Here is a 16981-nt window from a genome sequence, read left to right on the forward strand (position 1 = left end):
GAAATCAGCAGGTCACACCACAACAAAGAAGACACAATTTTTCCTCAGTACACAGGGATTTTGCCTTCTCAATAAAATGTAACAAAAAGTGTATTACATGAAAATGTAATTCTATAATTCTTAGCTGAAAGTTTTATTTTATCAGTGCTGTGAGGCTGTACATATCGTACAACTCTTTTTACATGTAAATAAAACAAAATAAATGTTGCAATCTGACTTGTGGTTATCGAAGGCTATTCTATTAGGCTTTTTATTAATGCACAGGTGTTGGCGTGCATGCATACTTGCATGTTTGTGTATAGGGTATGGTATAATGACCAGTACTGTGTCTTCCGAATCTCTCCAGGGACATCCCCGTCTTTCATTCTTCTAATATTAAGGACATGGGGTTCACTGATTTGATGGCAGTGGACTTGAATATCAAAGTGCTGTAAAATGACAAAATCTACTGTTACAAGTGCTAGTATATCTACTAACGGACTACACCCCTTTCTGTAGATACCAAAACTGCTTCCCCCCAAACCCAATAATACCCAGTCTCTTCTAGCCCCTCTGTTTATCTCTTCAATCACTTGCTTGATGCCACAAAGCCATTTAACATTATCATCGTATTCCATTTGATTTATAACAAAGAAACAGAAGTAAATGCATTGAACTGTTTCTCTGAATGCAGGACCCTAACCTAATGACTGATATTCCACTTGACTAACCGTTAAACTTGGTTTCCAGGAGTAGTGTGCCATTCACCGTAAAGCGATTTTACACCTCAGTTGGGATGGTAAGCACTGTATAAATGCAATTACAATGCAAAACTATGTACTTCTGTCATCAGCAACAAGGTGTCAGTGAAAGTTAGTGTTAGAGTAGGTATAGGCTACAATATGAAAAGAATGAAAAAGTTTAAAAATACTGAAACAAATCAGTTGAAGAGCATTTTATTGCAATAAATAGCACTATATAAACCATACCTTCTCCTAAATAATGCGTGAAGTCATGTCATTTGTTGTCGGTATTGGTGAATTACGTCAGAGTTTTCTATGGAACTTTAATGAACTTTATTCAAAAGTATCTCAAGTGATGAACTGCTGCCTTATTGCACCCCCAGGGGAAGGCTTCAAAGAGTGCAGTATCACGGCGGGGATTTGCAAATAAGGTCCCTTTTGAGAAATGCACAGCCAATAAAAACGTTTTCCTGAGGCACCAAATATCCTTGCACCATTCCTGTCTGTTTTGGAAGCTTTTGATGTAGGTGGGGGATGAATGAGCTCAATAGGTACCCTCAGTCAAGACTTACTAGAGCATGTTATGTTAGTATGTGGCTAGGTCTTAACAACTGGACTCTATCCATGGCCAAAAGAACTAGCAATGTAACAACGGTAGAGTATGATCTTTAGTCCAGGATGCTACACCACACAAGTGTCATGCTCAGATTTCAAGAATAGATTTTTTTATTGGTTTTCCTGGAAATGCACACTAAATGTGAAGTAGTTCAGTTTACCAAGGTTTAAGCTTGGATGCCAATCATGGTAAAGAAACAAAAGTGAGAATGGTGTTGCCTTGTCAAATTCGTACACATGCAGTAAACAGATAGCAGATGTTCTTTTTAAACCTCTGTGGTGATGAAGATACAGCTACAACTGCATCAAGGCACTACATTTACACAACAGGAATATTGCAGCTGTAATTCTGCTGATTGGTTCCTGAGAAGACTTAGTAGTAGTACTTAAAACTGAATTATACAGGAATTCTTGAAGAACTTTCCTTACTAAACTCGGCCAGTGTGGAACTGAATCCCAACTGCCCTGGATCAATACTGGATTGCTCATAAAACTCAAATAGGTGATAATTTAAGCAAGACCACTAGTTTGTCTTCCAGTTGTACGCTCACTTAGGTAAGGGACCTCCTACTACAGCTGTTGGACACTGTGAACATCATTTCCTGAAACACACTCACATTTTCAGGTGCTCACTCAAAATGATTTTGTCCTTTCAGCACACACCATGACTAGTGATAAGTCCTGAATAACATTGTACATTGTGATATACCATACTTGTCCCCAGGCTTCGTTTTGGTTAAAATCCATTTGCAATAGCCATGAACTATGAAGAGTATTTAATTAATTTAATGACATAATGACATTATCATGTGATTTTGAAATGCTACCTTTATGATCAAAAACGTGTACCAGTCATTTGAACTGGTCATGATTAACTATAATAGTACAGTACCCTCAAATTCACTGCTTATGCACTTAAGGCAGTGCTTGTCACCAATAGCCCTGCCTTTTTGTTATTTCTGCGCCTGGTGTTGCTGGATTTGACGATCCAGGCTTGGGTAATAATCTTGAGTGACAAGACCAGGTATCTTGAATTTGCAGCTTACTGTTCATTTGGTGACATTCATCTGACCTCTATCTGTTGAAGGAATATTGCATGGCATGCAGGTTTTCAGAGCACTTCAAACCCTCTGCTTAGTTGAGAAATAGTTGAAATCACAAGAAAACAGATTTACAAGGGCAAGAAGAGAAAGGAAAAAGAGAAGGGTTCATTGCAAAATATTGAGTCAAAGGTTTGAAAAAGAGCAAAATACAAATAGACAAGAGCTGCCCAGAGTGAAAAACCAAAAGAAGGAAAGCGAATGAGGAGACTGAAGAGAGGGAGGATAGACGAGGATAGACAGAGACCCTATATAATGTATTGTACCAGATGAGTGAATAGAGCCCCACAAGTGATTCCGATTTAGCTCTGAAAATGTCTCCACCCCGACTGGTCTAGGTTTTATCTCCCCCACCCGAAGTTTGGGTTTAGTTGCACCCTTATCCAAAGCATACAGTAAAGGTTTAGTATATAGAGATATTGGATTAATCATATATCAGAGTTGGTCAAACTGTCCTTTTGTGCTGCTGTGAATGCTGTTCCTTCGCCTACCTTCCCGCTAAGGCCTGGAATTAGTTCCCCCTCCACCTTGGCATTTCCTCATCTCTGAGGGACTTAATGAAGCAGCTCAAGACCTGGCTCTTAGACCACCACCACCACACTTCCACCGAGGCTCGCACCACCCACCAGTGCCTGGAGACCCCCTGGGGTGACACGCGGTGCTCTACAAGCCCGCTGATTAATTTGTTGATTACGTGGTTTACCTGAAATACATTTTGCTATATTTCTGCAACCTATGTGCCCTAAGTAGAGACTCCTTCAAAACTTTGAAACATTGGGAATGCACCGCACTTAAGTGAAAGAATAGTTATTGTTGCTAGCTTGACACACATAAAAAAGTTCAAGAGTTTATATACAATGGTTAACAGCACCGTAAATACCGATTGTGTAGTTTTCCTGTCCATAAAGCCCTGCTTGCTCAGTATTGTTTTCTGTTAGAATGCCTGCTGAAGATTGTCCACCCTTGCAAAGGTGGCACCCAGAATTAGCTTGCAAGAAGAGATATCTAAATGGCCTTTAAACCCTTCCCTGCTTATGACGGAACCACGCCGTCATGAGCCACTGGTGGATTGTGCTCATGATGGCGTAGTTCCGTCATGCTGCGGCCGCTCCGCCCACGCGGCACTGATTTCCTGCCTGTGCAGGTGAATTTGTGAGTGGGGGGGTTGTGATGGAACCACGCCGTCATGAGCACAACTCGCCCGTGACTCATTATGGCGTGGTTCTGTCACAAGCATAGCGGCACCGCACTCACCCCCCCACCCCTGCAGCGCCACGGCGGAATTAGCACCGCGTCCAAGGGGTTAAAAGTTGCCATTATTCAAATGCCAACAATGGAACATTGAAAACATTGAAGAGAACAGACTGCAGCTTTAATTTTAAAATATGAACTATAAGCATTAATGCGCTGGACCACATAATATTAATTGTTCTCATGTGAATGAAGTCTGAGCAGACACTCTTCCATTGACAAGTTCCCTACTTGGGTGCAATTACGAGATATTTTATAGAGACAGTAAAATATTTAAATCACATTCATAAATAAAAAACAATGCAAAAGATCATACTTTTTTCAAAATGTACGAGTTAATGTCTCTAAAGTTTGGGGCCCTGAGTGCCAAAATTAAATCGGGCTCACCAGCAGACCCAATGTCTTCAGCACATTTTCACCAGCTTCTTCCTCTCCTCTCTCCTGTGGCAGTAGAAGTAGACAATCTCTCTCTGAAGTCTGCCTCAGTCCCTAGGGAATGGAAGCACGCAAAGGTGATCCCAATCTTAAAAAAGCCATTGCTCGATCCGGACGATCCGGGTAATTATCGCCCTATATCTCAGTTACCTTTCATGGCGAAAGTGGTGGAGGCACATGTAAATTCAGTTCTATCTAAATACATGGACACTCATAACATCTTTGACCCTTCCCAGCATGGGTTTCGCCCCCGCCACAGTACCGAATCAGCTCTCCTTGCCGTCACGGAAACTATCGTAACGGGCTGGATGCAGGAGACTCCACGGCCTTGGTCCTATTGGATCTAAGTGCCGCTTTGATACGGTGTCACATACGATTCTTCTTGAACGACTCTGGACGATCGGAATCAGGGGCATTGACCTGGAGTGGCTTCGCTCCTTTTTGACTGAAAGATGATTTCAAGTCTCAGTCCCCCCTTTTCACTCTCAGGTCCATCCTTTAGCGTATGGGGTGCCAAAGGGTTCCATCTTGAGCCCACTTCTCTTCAATCTTTATGTGGGACCTTTAGCGGAGGTGGCCAGAAGTAGGGGTCTATTCTTGGTGTCGTACGCTGACGACACCCAGTTGGTGATTGCCTTCTCCAAAAACTGCTGTGCAAACCTGGAAAGTTTCAAAACAGATCTGTTGGTGATCTCCGACTGGATGAAGGCTAATTGCCTTCAACTGAACACTAGCAAATCGGAGAGTCTTCTCTATGGCAAAGATCAAGAGCGGTGGTCGGAGCAGTGGGAGCCTGACCATCTTAAACCCGCTCCGTCACCAAAAATATGGTAAAGAACCTAGGCGTTTGGTTCGATTCCGGTCTAACCTTGGAGAAACAGACAAAAGCTGTTGCTTCGGTTTGTTTTGGACTCCTGAGAGGCCTAAGACCTTTGATTGGCCTTTTTTCATCTGAAGTGCGCCAAACCATCTTGCAAACCTCCATATTGGCGAGGCTTGATTACGGAAATGCCTTGTATCTAGGCGCTAATAGAGCAAGTATCAAGCGCCTCCAGAGAGTCCAGAATGCGGCAGCACGCATGTTATTAGCGCTGCCAAGATCGCAGTCGGTGGCTCATGTGCTCCTAAAGTTGCACTGGCTGCCCATCGAAGCCCGTCTTCACTTTAAGGTGTTGTGCATTGCACATAAAATCTTGATGCGCCAAGCCCCTATTGGACTTTCGGGCTTATTGAAGCCCTATGTGCCTGGGCATGCCTTGAGATCCACCAATTGCGGGTTGGTCTGTGTCCCCCGAGTTAGGAAAGCAAGGGCGAGGGGGCGCTTGTTTGGCTTTTTGGCGGCCAAACTCTGGAACTCCCTCCCTGTGAATATTAGAGCCATATCTAATTTGCTGATGTTTCGGAAGTCCATAAAGACTTGGTTATTCCTCACTATTTAACAACAAAGACGCTTGCTGTACCACCCCCTGCTCCCTTCAGGTTTCTGGCTGCGCTGTGACGCCTCGTCGCTGAGGCAGCCATGTGCATTATAAATCCTGTACAAAATAAAAATAAAATAAAGTTGGTAATGTAAATAGTAGTTTACTGTCACACAAAACACAATGCAGAGTAAAGGCAACAATAGAAGCATTGCACTGAAAACAAGATGCCATCCTTGCTTTCTCTTTAAGTTAAAAAAAAGAAAGTTAGCCTACTTTTAGTAGATGAACAAGGGTGTAATTTCATTAGTGCAGTTGATGCTGTGGCATGGTGTCGTGTGGTTGCTAGGGGTCCGGTACACTAAACATGACTGAGCAGGACCAATGCCCTTTGGGTCGTTTTTTCCCATTGCTTCAAAACTAAATCACTCGATATTAGTAAATAATTTTGTTGGAGAGAAGGATAATTCAGTACGATCAAGAGAACGTTGAGAAAGGGAGTACTCATATGGACAAAACAGCACTTCATATCATGGCTGAGATTCCTAACATCTTAGACAAGTACAGCAGTGGCCAAAGCTGCCACAAAAAGAAGAAGCATTGGCAATGCCAATAGGTCTGGCATTAAAGGAATGTTGTATGATAATGTGAAGCCTTACAAGTAAATAACATTGGAATGGGTATGTATTTTTGCGAAAGCAAAGAACTATAGAATAATACTGATGTAGGCTAAGAGGTCAGATGACAGTTGCGCTGGAAAGCCAGACCTAAACATCAGTGTAGGTTAATAACTGCCCTCCTCCCATCTGTGCTGATGCCAGAGAAAAACACTATACATTATCGGGTTATCGGGTTATCTAAGACGCTTTAATGGCATTACAATGTTGTAAGTGCCCCTGAAAGTTAAAGCTCAGGCAGCTGGATAAATAAACAAAATCATCACAGTTGTGTGAAAAAGCACGTTTTTTGTGGGAGCATGCAGCTTCTGCCAAATTAAAACATGTACTCCTGACTCCCAACACATTGATGGAGCGAAAGCCCCTCTCTAGTGATGTTCACACAATTGTCTGGCAATAGCTGCACTATCAAGCCAGACCATAATCACTGTAGTACAAATCTGGGCTAATTTTCTGGAATATGCAATTCAACATAAATGATTACTTAAAAGGGAAAAACTTACAAAAAAAGTGGCATGGCAAGATAGATAGATAGATAGATAGATAGATAGATAGATAGATAGATAGATAGATAGATAGATAGATAGATAGATAGATAGATAGATATTTAGATAGATAGTCTGAATCACAAAACAAAGTTCTGCGTGTAAGCGCCTTTCTCATGGAAATTCAGAAGAATGTTACCTCTAAGACATGGGTAAGGCGCAACCAAAAGATTCTGTGAACTGTAGCCAAAAGAAGAAAGAGGGGAGGAGACAAATGGAGAAAGACAGTAGATAGAGAAAGAACCTGGCTTAGTAGGAGAGAGGGTTAAAGAAAGGAGGCAGCAGAAGAGGAGAAAAGGAGAGGCAAGGAGAGTTGACAAGAGGAGAAAAAGTAGAGGACATGCACCATGAGGAGAGGTTTGAATATAAGAGGAGAAAAAAGAACAAGAGAGAAGAGTAGGGAGAGAAGAAGAGAGAGAAGGAGCAGAAAATGGAGAAAAGGAGAAGTGAGTGGAAATGAGGAGAAGAGGAGAGGAGTGGAGCGGAGAGGATTTGATGTTACTTCATTTTGGTAACTTTGCTCTATTGCTGCCTATTACGTGCTTAACCGGTGCCCTTGAGTCAACTCAAGGTTCTCAGAAGATCCAGCCTTGGGCCTGACCCTTTGGGTGGAAACCCTGGCATTTCCATAGTGCACCAATTTTTGAGAGACCATTCTCTTCAGTAATAGGCAACAGAGAGCTCATTTGGCAATGTCTCTGCTTTTGCGTCTGTAAATGAAAAAACGAAATCAGCGTTAACATGACTTGCCATCGATTGTTATTTGGAAAGTAGCAGAAACTCTGCCTCCTACGATTTCTACACTGTATTTTCTTAACTCTACCCACAAGTTCTGTCACACACAGCAGCCACTTCTCACCTCTCACACATGGTATTACTATGCTGAGAGCTTCTAAATATAGCAGAGCTGTTTGCTTCCTGTACCCCTGGCATCCTGGACTGCCAATATGCGGTGACACGCTGGAAAGTATGATATGCTCATATATGTGAGTTTTGGGTGTATTATATGGTATAGCTAGCATCCTTATCATGACATACACTCACAAAAACTTGTCTTGGATCCAGTCAGGCTTCTTTGCACAACCTTAAGGTTAACCCTGGGTAGCTGTCCTTTGAACAGGAAGGCTTGAACAAAGAAACAAGTGTAAAGCATTTAACAGTAACCAAACAACAAAAGAGGAAATCCACCCAACATGAAAGAAATACAACACCAATTTATAAAAATAGATTATATATTTATTCATGTATAGAGTCCAAGATGAGCAAAATCCACCTGAGGATTCCAGGGATAAAATTTTTAAAGAAATCTTAGTTTTTGATCCAACTGCAAATAAACACTGGCAGTTGTAAAGTTTGTAAACTTTCTTAAAGGTTGTAAAAGTTAGTTCAACTACTCAAACCTGGTGTGGGCCATTAAATCCAACAGAGAGAAGGTTGGGGGGGAGCAATGGGGTATGTTTAGACAGTTACCTGGCCACCAGAGCGTTTTCTAGTCCAGTTCTACACTTTACAGCATGACCGCCGTAGACATCAATGGAGAGTTCTTAATGCTGAGGATAAAGGATATGAAGATGTTCAAGGAGCTCCGGATGCTATGTGGTCAACGGAGGTGCTTTTGCGGCTATTCATTTGTCCACAAGTCAGGTGGGGTGACTTTGGCCCAAGACATTGGCTCCCTCGAAGTCCTCTTTGAGACCATGGAAGGCCAGCTGAGGTTGGATATCGGTCTCCGTGTTCAGCGGTCATTGCACAGTTCTTTAGTGGCGGCTGGTGTCTCTCCTGGGTGACCACTCTGAACTCAAATGACACTCTTGGATCTGGCTGACTCAGGTACAAAATTTGGCCATCAAGGATCGGTCGCCTGGGGTGCCCAATGGCAGCTAGCAACAAATCATCTGCAGTGGCTAGCAACTTGCCTGTGTGGGCTACTTGAGCTGTGGTCACCCCAGTGCGGGTTCCAGGGGATCAGTCCATTGTTACTTTGAGTCATTCCTTTAATCTGGGGCTGGGGCATGACTTTTCCCGGAGCCACACGCACAGACTAGTGCAGGAGGTGCAGTCCAGCAGAAGATGCAGACATTCTTTATGCAGTCCAGGGCAAGGCAGCCGGGGCAGTCGTAGTTCGGTCCTTGTTCCATCTCTGATGTGATCTGAGGTAGAGGGGGCCAGGGGTGCCATATTTATACCCAGAAAGTGACCTTGGAGGATTATGCAATCACTAGGTAATGGGCTACCAGGTCGCCTCCCTCTTGGGGACAACTTTCTAACTATGTGTGGCATCTACCAATCCCCGAGTGCAATATTTTGTTCCCTCTCAAGATATCAGGAACCTTTCCCAGATGTCAGAAACTTTGTAGCCCACCCTAGAGGTGTTGCTGCCTGATGGCTACATAAACATGGGAGAACACATTTGGGCAATGGGATTCCCTCTCTGTCCCTGTCTCCAGCCTGTCAACCTGAACAAAGCACAGCCTCTCAGGAGTGTGAACGTTATCTTCCCACCAAAGGTGGATTCACCTTTGAAGCTTGCCATTTGGGCTAACATCCTGAGTGGCTTCCAGTGAAGGCAGCTATTGTTCCTGTTCCTGGGAGTCTTTCACACTATTCCCTAGGTGGGCAGGATGATGTTGTTGTCCAGTGCCTGTGTAAGGCTGCTGGAGAACTGGGTCACAGAGTGGCAACTTTCTAAAAGTTGCATTCTTGGACATCAGGTCGGGTTTAATGACATGATTAATTTGATACCTTACAGTATCCAGCTAGGTAGTCCCATTAATAAGTTAGCCAGGCTGAGGGGTCAGCTAGTAACCCTGTGCAACCCAATGGAGCTACTAACCTTTCCACATAAAAATTACAATTTAGAAGTGTTGCTGTTAAGACATATATAAACTAAATGCCACACTTATTAATATGCAGCTCCCTGCCATAGAGCTCTATAGGCCTTCATTAGAGGAGACTTACATATATTTTTCTAAGGTAAGTGGGGGTTTTGCTATTATTTGAATGGCAAAGTTGAACTAGCAGTGTGCGAAACATCCTTTACCCCACAGGCAGAAGCACACAAACAGCCTTTACTCTGCAGTCACTACCCTGACTGTGACGTTACTGATAGTAATTTTTACTAATCCAAAGTACAGCGCCCCCCTAAGGCAAGTCATTGTAATGACTTGCACGGCAAAGGAACGTGTGATAATGTTGTAGTTGGGGTAGTGTCTACGGAGTAAAGGCATGCGCAGGAAATGCATGCAGGGTTCTGTCAAACATCCTGCAAAGACAGGCTGGAGGCCATTTTGTATCCTGTCATACAGAGTGGAACAATTAGAGATGCAGTTCTGGGTGGACACTCTGCCTTACATGCCCTGGGTACCATATACTAGGGACTTACAAGTAAGTCAGTCCTCGCCAATTGGGGGTAGTCAATTCGACATGTACTTTGTAATGGGTTAGAAAACTGGCAGTGAGGTCTGATTAGCAGGCCTCAGTGCACGCTCAGACTCGATAAACCAGGAGCATCAGTCCAAAAATGTTGGTGTGAACATGCAAAAAGAGGCATTTTCTTACAATATAGTAATGCTAAATTTCCTATTTTCCAGGTTTTCCACTTTATCAATACAATTTCATTTTACAACAACTCTTTTTTAAAACTTCTTCTCAAGAATGCTCCCTCCTCAGACTGGTAGCGAGTGCACGCATGTTCCAAGGTATCAGTTCAATGAATATTGTCTTGATCATAACCAGTCAAACATTAACCCCTTGCATGCTCTGGACGGCCACCGGCCGTCATGCGTCATGGTGGGAATGTGCGGAGGACGGCCAGGGGCCGTCCGAATCCCACCCACTATTCAAATCACTGCTCAGGGCGAAAATTTGCACCGCTTGCAAGGGGTTCAAATCCTGTTTTAGATGAGAGTATTCCTATTGTCTCAACTCTCTGAGTCTTTGGTCACGTTCAAGGTTTGTGGCCCCAAAGTCTTCCTCCGCATTGAATGTAGAGCCCTTTTGTACGAATATCTGAATGTTGGGCTGGAGAAGCAATACACAATTGGATCCATTGCGCTGTTGAGGTAGGTCAGGCAAATTGCCACATCAAACACGTTCACGGCCACTGAAAAGTGGTGGCAGTTGTCTGACGTCTGCAAGAATAACACCAATGCCCGAGCCAAGCTACTTGGCATGAAGCAGATGACAAAGACCACTACCACTGCCGTGAGTGTGGCCACTGCTTTCTGCACCCGCGGCTGTTTTTCCATTTGCCTGTCTCTCAGTTTCTTCACAATGGCAATCGTGCAGAACAAGATTAATCCAAATGAAATTAGAAACTCAGCAAAAAACACAACGTCATGCCAAATGGCCCTGAAGGAGTGGCTCGACTGTAGGTGGAAACTACGGCACTCAGTAGTGTTGGCCCCCATGTTGGACGAAGTCAGGATCGGCAAAGTGCATGCAGTGTCCAGCAGCCAGATAAAGCAGGATATCCACTTGGCGGTATGCGATGAGCTCACTTGTAGCTTGGAGTGTGGGCGGATGACTTTGAAGTAGCGGTCCACTGCTACAGCCGTGAGGAAGGCGATGCTTCCCCTGCGATTGAGGTCCAAGAGGAACAGCATAACCCGGCAGAAGGCGTCCCCAAAAAACCACTGCTTTTGTCGAAGAAAGAAATCGATGCGGAGTGGCAGGCCCACCATGAGCAGGACATCTGCAATCACCAGGTTGAACAAGTAGATCGTGTGCGGCTTCCAGATTTTCACTTGGTAATAAAAAGTCCATAAGGCAATGGCGTTGCCCAAGAGACCAAGAACGATCTCAAAAATCAGCAGTGCGACCAGTGAGTGTTCCACAGCTTGGCTGCGGAGAGAGCAGTTCTTCCAGCTGGCCTGCATTCTTCTGGTGCCGGGTTCTTCAGCGTTTGGAGTGTGGCAACGATAATGACAAACAAACAGCTCGCAGGGTGAGAGAAAGGAACGTTTGCAAGATAAACACACACCACACAGTTCCGTGTTATTTAAAAGAGGAAACGTAATGGTTTGGTGGAAAAATATTTCAAACCACAGCCCTCAGTAGCTCAATAGGACAGTAGACAAAACGGTTTCGAAATTACATGTACTATATATACACTCTAAACAATTTCCAACTAAGTAAAACATAGTTTCTCTTTGGCTCCTCCGAACAGGCGCCAGTGCAACAATCTTTTATGCCCCGCCCCGTCCCGCCCCCCCAATTGACCTCATCCTCCACAAATCCCCCCACTACCACTCTCCTATAGTGCCCATTATCTCTCCACAGCCCCTCTCTCACATGCACTTAATGTGTTTTATAGTGCTTCTCGTATCATTGTAGGGTGTCAAGACACTACATCACATACATTATACAGAGGCAATTAATCATATGGTGTGTAAATCAGTCTATAGGAAAAGTTGCATTAAACAATAAGGATTACAAGGTGCAGGAATCACGTCATCCATACTGTAGGCAGTATATCTTAAGAGTGTTTGGGCTGGAGAAGCACAAAATCAGGACGTAAAACGCATCACCAACAAAACTCCGATCTCTCTGCAGGAACATTAATCACCAGAGTTATCTTGACATTTTTATGTTGCCTGAAAAGTGCTGGACACACACAGAACTCTGCAGCAGGTGCTTTTAAAACCAAAAGTTATTTCCTAAAAGAGCACCTCTCCCAAGGTCAGCACCAGGTGCGGCTGCACCGGTCGCACCACCCAACAGCTGGCCCTTTCTCTGAAGACCTTATGACTGCAGAAGCCGCAGTCGCCCCATGGGACTCCAGTCCTTTGAACTATATTGTTTGGTCTTTTTTTAATTGCTGGGTCTGATTGAATTGAAACAAAAAATCAACCAGTTTTGTTTCAAGGATATTTTTACTGGTTTTCCCTTAGATCACCTACAGAAGAAATTGCCAATCAAAACAAAGGAGGGCGGGTTGAGGCAAAGGTTTGTTATTCCTGATTTCTTGCTAATTAAAATATTGTTAGTAATTGTACTTTGCAAACATCACTAAGTTTTCTTCAAACTTTGGAAGCTTGGAAACTAGAGACGTGATGTGTCTGTGTGTGCCTGTGCTGTGTGGGCATGCAGTAGAATGTTGATTGTGGATGCTGTGGGAAGCTGATGGTGCACAGAATGTCTGTGTGCTGGGTGACACACATAAACATGCACCTCAGCTCTCGAGCACGTTTAACACCCAGTCAAACTAGCTGATCAAGCTGTTGTAAATATGTGCCTGACTCAATAAAGTGTCTAAGTCTGTTCCAGCAGCACGCTCTCTGGAAGCTGCACAAACATCAGACGAAACACCTCCTGCAACATTGAGTGCCTCCATTAGGCGCAGATTGAAAGCGCTAAAAACACAGCAATCAAAAACTGGTCAGACTCCACTACCTGCAATCACACACTTAGACAAGCCAGTCTATAGCAACTTCCCATTCAGACGCAGTGACGACTGTTCCCGGAGCACATCAAAGCGGAACTTGGCACTTCAGGCCACAACACGTGAGATCCTGCACTTCACGCTTCCTCAAGCAGTGCTACTCTTCTCTACTTTCCCACACTACAGGGAACCCCCCTGTGCTTCTTTTACTTAATCTTCAGTTTTCTGTAGCCAACATGTTATCAAACATAGCTGCCCTCCTGATTATATTAACTCACATAGGTTGGTAGTGCTGTGCACATCATATCAAGATGCAGCATTTTTCTGGGTTGTGATCCAGTTATTTTCTATGATGCATGGCATGAAAATGTTTTCATGTTACTTGTTTAAGCCTGACACATTTAACCTCCTGGCCAACTTACAGGCAAATGCTGGGTCTTCTGCCTTGGGCCTGCCATGGAGAGACTGCTGAATATTGGCACTGACCTGGCTCAATTACTATGGCATCCCCTGGCAGCTAAAAGAATGCAGCAGAGCTCTGCTGTGCGTGTTACAACAAGCCTGATTTCCACAACCTCCAGGCAGACACTGACCTTTCTGGGGCTTATTTACAAGTCCACTGCACTGCTGAAGCATCATTTTCTTTTACGTCCTGTGGCGCAGTGTGCCTGCCCATATTTACAAGGCAACATAAAGGCACCCTGTGTAGCTTTTCTTGGTGTTGTAAATATGGCCCCCTTTCAGGCATTACTCTAAGTGAAAGGGGCGTTCCATGGGTCTTGCTGTGGGTGTTCCCATGCAAAATCCATGGAGCCTGACGTATTCCCAATTTTACAAGTTTTCATAAACCTGGGAATATGTCAGATTCCTGGTGGTGCAACACGGAGAAATACCTTTATTTCTTCTCGTCTTTCTATTTTCTATGTGTGAGCACACATTGAAAGAGGAAAACACCACTCTTGATTGTATTTTTGCAGGAAAGTGTCCCTTTCTGAACAAAAACAGTCACCCCTACAACGCAGGCACCCTGCACACAAAAAAATCACCCCTAAAACGCTGATACCCTGCACAAAAACAATCACCCTTACAACGCAGACACCCTGCATATAAACAATCACCCCTACAAAGCAGACACCATGCATAAAAACAATCACCCCTACAAAGCAGACACCCTTGCACCATGGCACGAGGGTTCCTGCGATGACGCATGGCAGCCCATTATGCACCAGCACTGGGAAACAGGACAGGAATGCGCCGTATCTTGTAGACATAGTGCATTCCTGTCCTTTTCTTTTGATGCACGGCAGCACAGCAGGAATGCTTGTTGCTCTTCCGTGCTTCAAAATATTGTCAATGAGGCCCACTGCCTTTTGGAAACATGCAACCATTCCACCGTCTGGCAATTCGCAGGTTCCTCCTTCTCACGCAGGCCTGACACATTCACAGTGTTGCTTGCTTGTATGAGTCTGCAGAGGTCCCTACTGTGAGTCTTACCTCAAGACAGAAGCACTCCCCTGGCACCACCATTGCCGACACCCTATACCTTGATGGCCCCTGATACGCCTCTTTCTTCACCCGGACACTCAAAGGCTGACACACATCTTCCCAATGTTGACTAGACTATGCATGTGCATGTGTTCACAGGACACCAGCGGGCCCAACTGGATATTTCACCTTCCCTTGGCATGACCTGATGTGCTTGCTGCTCCTCCACACTTTCCATTTCCCCTTGTGGTCAGTCTGCCCGAGTGCTCCTCAGCCAAAGGCAGAAGAGTAAACTGTAGCATGAACAGCTAAATAAACGTAGCCTAAAGTGATACCAGGCAATTTGTGGCTGGGCAATTACTTCTAGGTGGCAGTTGGAAGTGGTGCCAGCAATGGCAGTTTATTCTGAGGTCTCTGGACTGTCTTTCTAGCGCCTGTCGTCCATTTCCTTTTTGTTTTCTTCCTTATTACAAATCTACATCAGGCGCTTAGTTATCCTGTGCTGAGGTCAAACACCCAACTCGAGCTCCTGTGAGGGCAGCTCTGTCCTTTTTAGGTTTGGCCTGCACAGCGCTTGCACTGTGCTTGTGGAGTCTCTTGCATTTAATATATCTTAAAAGGGGGCTCTTACCAGTTACCATAGCCAACTTACTATGTTCATTTTTGTGTGGATCTTTTTTTTGTTCACTTCCCCTGGCTGTACGCATTTACGATACTTCTACTAAAGCTGTTCACACTGTTTAAGCTCCATTCACTGTAAAGATAAGATCTCTTCCCACTGAAAAGGCAGACAGCTTCTAACAGTAAGGTGGAATGCTTGCTTTTTACATTACTTATTTGTGTATAGCAGAAACCTTAGCCTTAGAATGTTTGTGGCATTTCCTATTCATGCCTCAGTACTTTTCAGTGCACTTTGTAGGCATTATAGGATTGATTTTTTCAACGTAACCACTTGACCGCGGTGCAAATTCCGCTGCGGTGCTGGGGAATTAATGAGTGGGCGGGGGATCGGACGGCCCCCAGCCGTCCTCCGCACACGCCCACAGTGACGTCTTACGGCCTTGGGCCGCCCGACGCATGCAAGGGGTTAAGTCTATTTGGTCATTATGATCACATTCTAAATGTTGTAATAAACATTGCACATCAAAAATAAAGTTGATATACAAGGGAAATGTTATATTTTACTACTAAACAGTCAGCCTCACGTGCAGTTACCTTGCAGACAACAGGGTCATGATTTGAATGGTGCAGCAGGTGCAGTAGCACTGGGCTGAAAAGTTGTCAGAACTCCTCTAAACACATACTATTGCTATAGTGGACTACTAAACTGTAGTTACCTTGCAGGTAAAAGGGACTTGATCTGAATGGTGCAGCAGGTGCAGTGCCACCAGGACCAAAAGCTCTAGGCACCCCACTAAACACCTAAAATCGCTATATTTGACTACTAAATAGGCAGTCACAAGTGCACTTATTTTGCAGGCAACAGGATAATGATTTGAATGGTGCAGCAGGTGCAGTGGCACTGGGGCCAAAGGTTGTCAGAACTGCTCTAAAAACCTAATATTGCTATATTTTACTACTATGCAGGCAGTCACAATTGCAGTTACCTTGCAGTTAAAAGGGGCTTGTTTTAACTGGTGCAGCAGGTGCAGTGGCACGGGGCCCAAAAGTTGTCATAGCTCCACTAAACATCAAATATTGCTATATTTTACTACTAAACAGGCAGTCGCAAGTGCAGTTATTTTGCAGGCAACATGGTTATTATTTGAATGGTGCAGCAGGTGCAGTAGCACCGGGCCCAAGAGTTTTTTATAAAACATATTTTTATTGATTTTATACAACGATATCATATGTATAAGGAAGCCACGTATTGTCATATTATACATCCACATAACATATCAGATATGGGTTCCACATTTGTAGAAAAGTCTCTACTTATTCCTGTATGACCTTCCATATATTTCAAATGACATTACGTTTCATCTTTCGATCAATAATGAAGTTTCCGATTTATGACACCGGGCCCAAAAGTTGACAGAGTTCCTCTCAAAACATATTATTGTTATGTTTGACTACTAAACAGGCAGTCACAATTGCAGTTATATGCAGTTTTAAGGGACTTGATTTGAATGGTGCAGCACGTGCAGTGTCACCGGGGCCAAAATCTCTAGGGACCGCACTAAACCCAGATATTTGCTTACATGAAAAACTAAACAGGCAGTCCCAAGTGCAGTTACCTTGCAGCAAACTGGGTCATGATTTCAATGGTGCAGTAGGTGCAGTGACACCAGAACCAAAAGCTCTAGGTACCCCCATTAAACACCTAAAATGGCTATATTTTACTATTAACC

At 44.0% G+C, this 16981-nt stretch overlaps 2 protein-coding genes across 4 annotated transcripts in view; one reads left to right on the plus strand and one right to left on the minus strand.

Moving 5' to 3' along the window:
• Window positions 1-16981, plus strand: part of LOC147708002 (uncharacterized) — a 507148-nt gene that overhangs the window by 218442 nt on the left and 271725 nt on the right. The window lies entirely within an intron of this gene.
• On the minus strand, window positions 8061-11659 carry GPR31 (G protein-coupled receptor 31). Its single transcript, XM_086925277.1, has one exon. It carries the CDS (start codon window positions 11638-11640, stop codon window positions 10684-10686), a length of 957 nt encoding a protein of 318 aa, XP_086781403.1. The 5' UTR covers window positions 11641-11659; the 3' UTR covers window positions 8061-10683.

The sequence above is a fragment of the Lissotriton vulgaris genome, chromosome 6 (genome assembly GCF_964263255.1).
Source record: "Lissotriton vulgaris chromosome 6, aLisVul1.2, whole genome shotgun sequence".
Lineage (NCBI taxonomy): Eukaryota > Metazoa > Chordata > Amphibia > Caudata > Salamandridae > Lissotriton > Lissotriton vulgaris.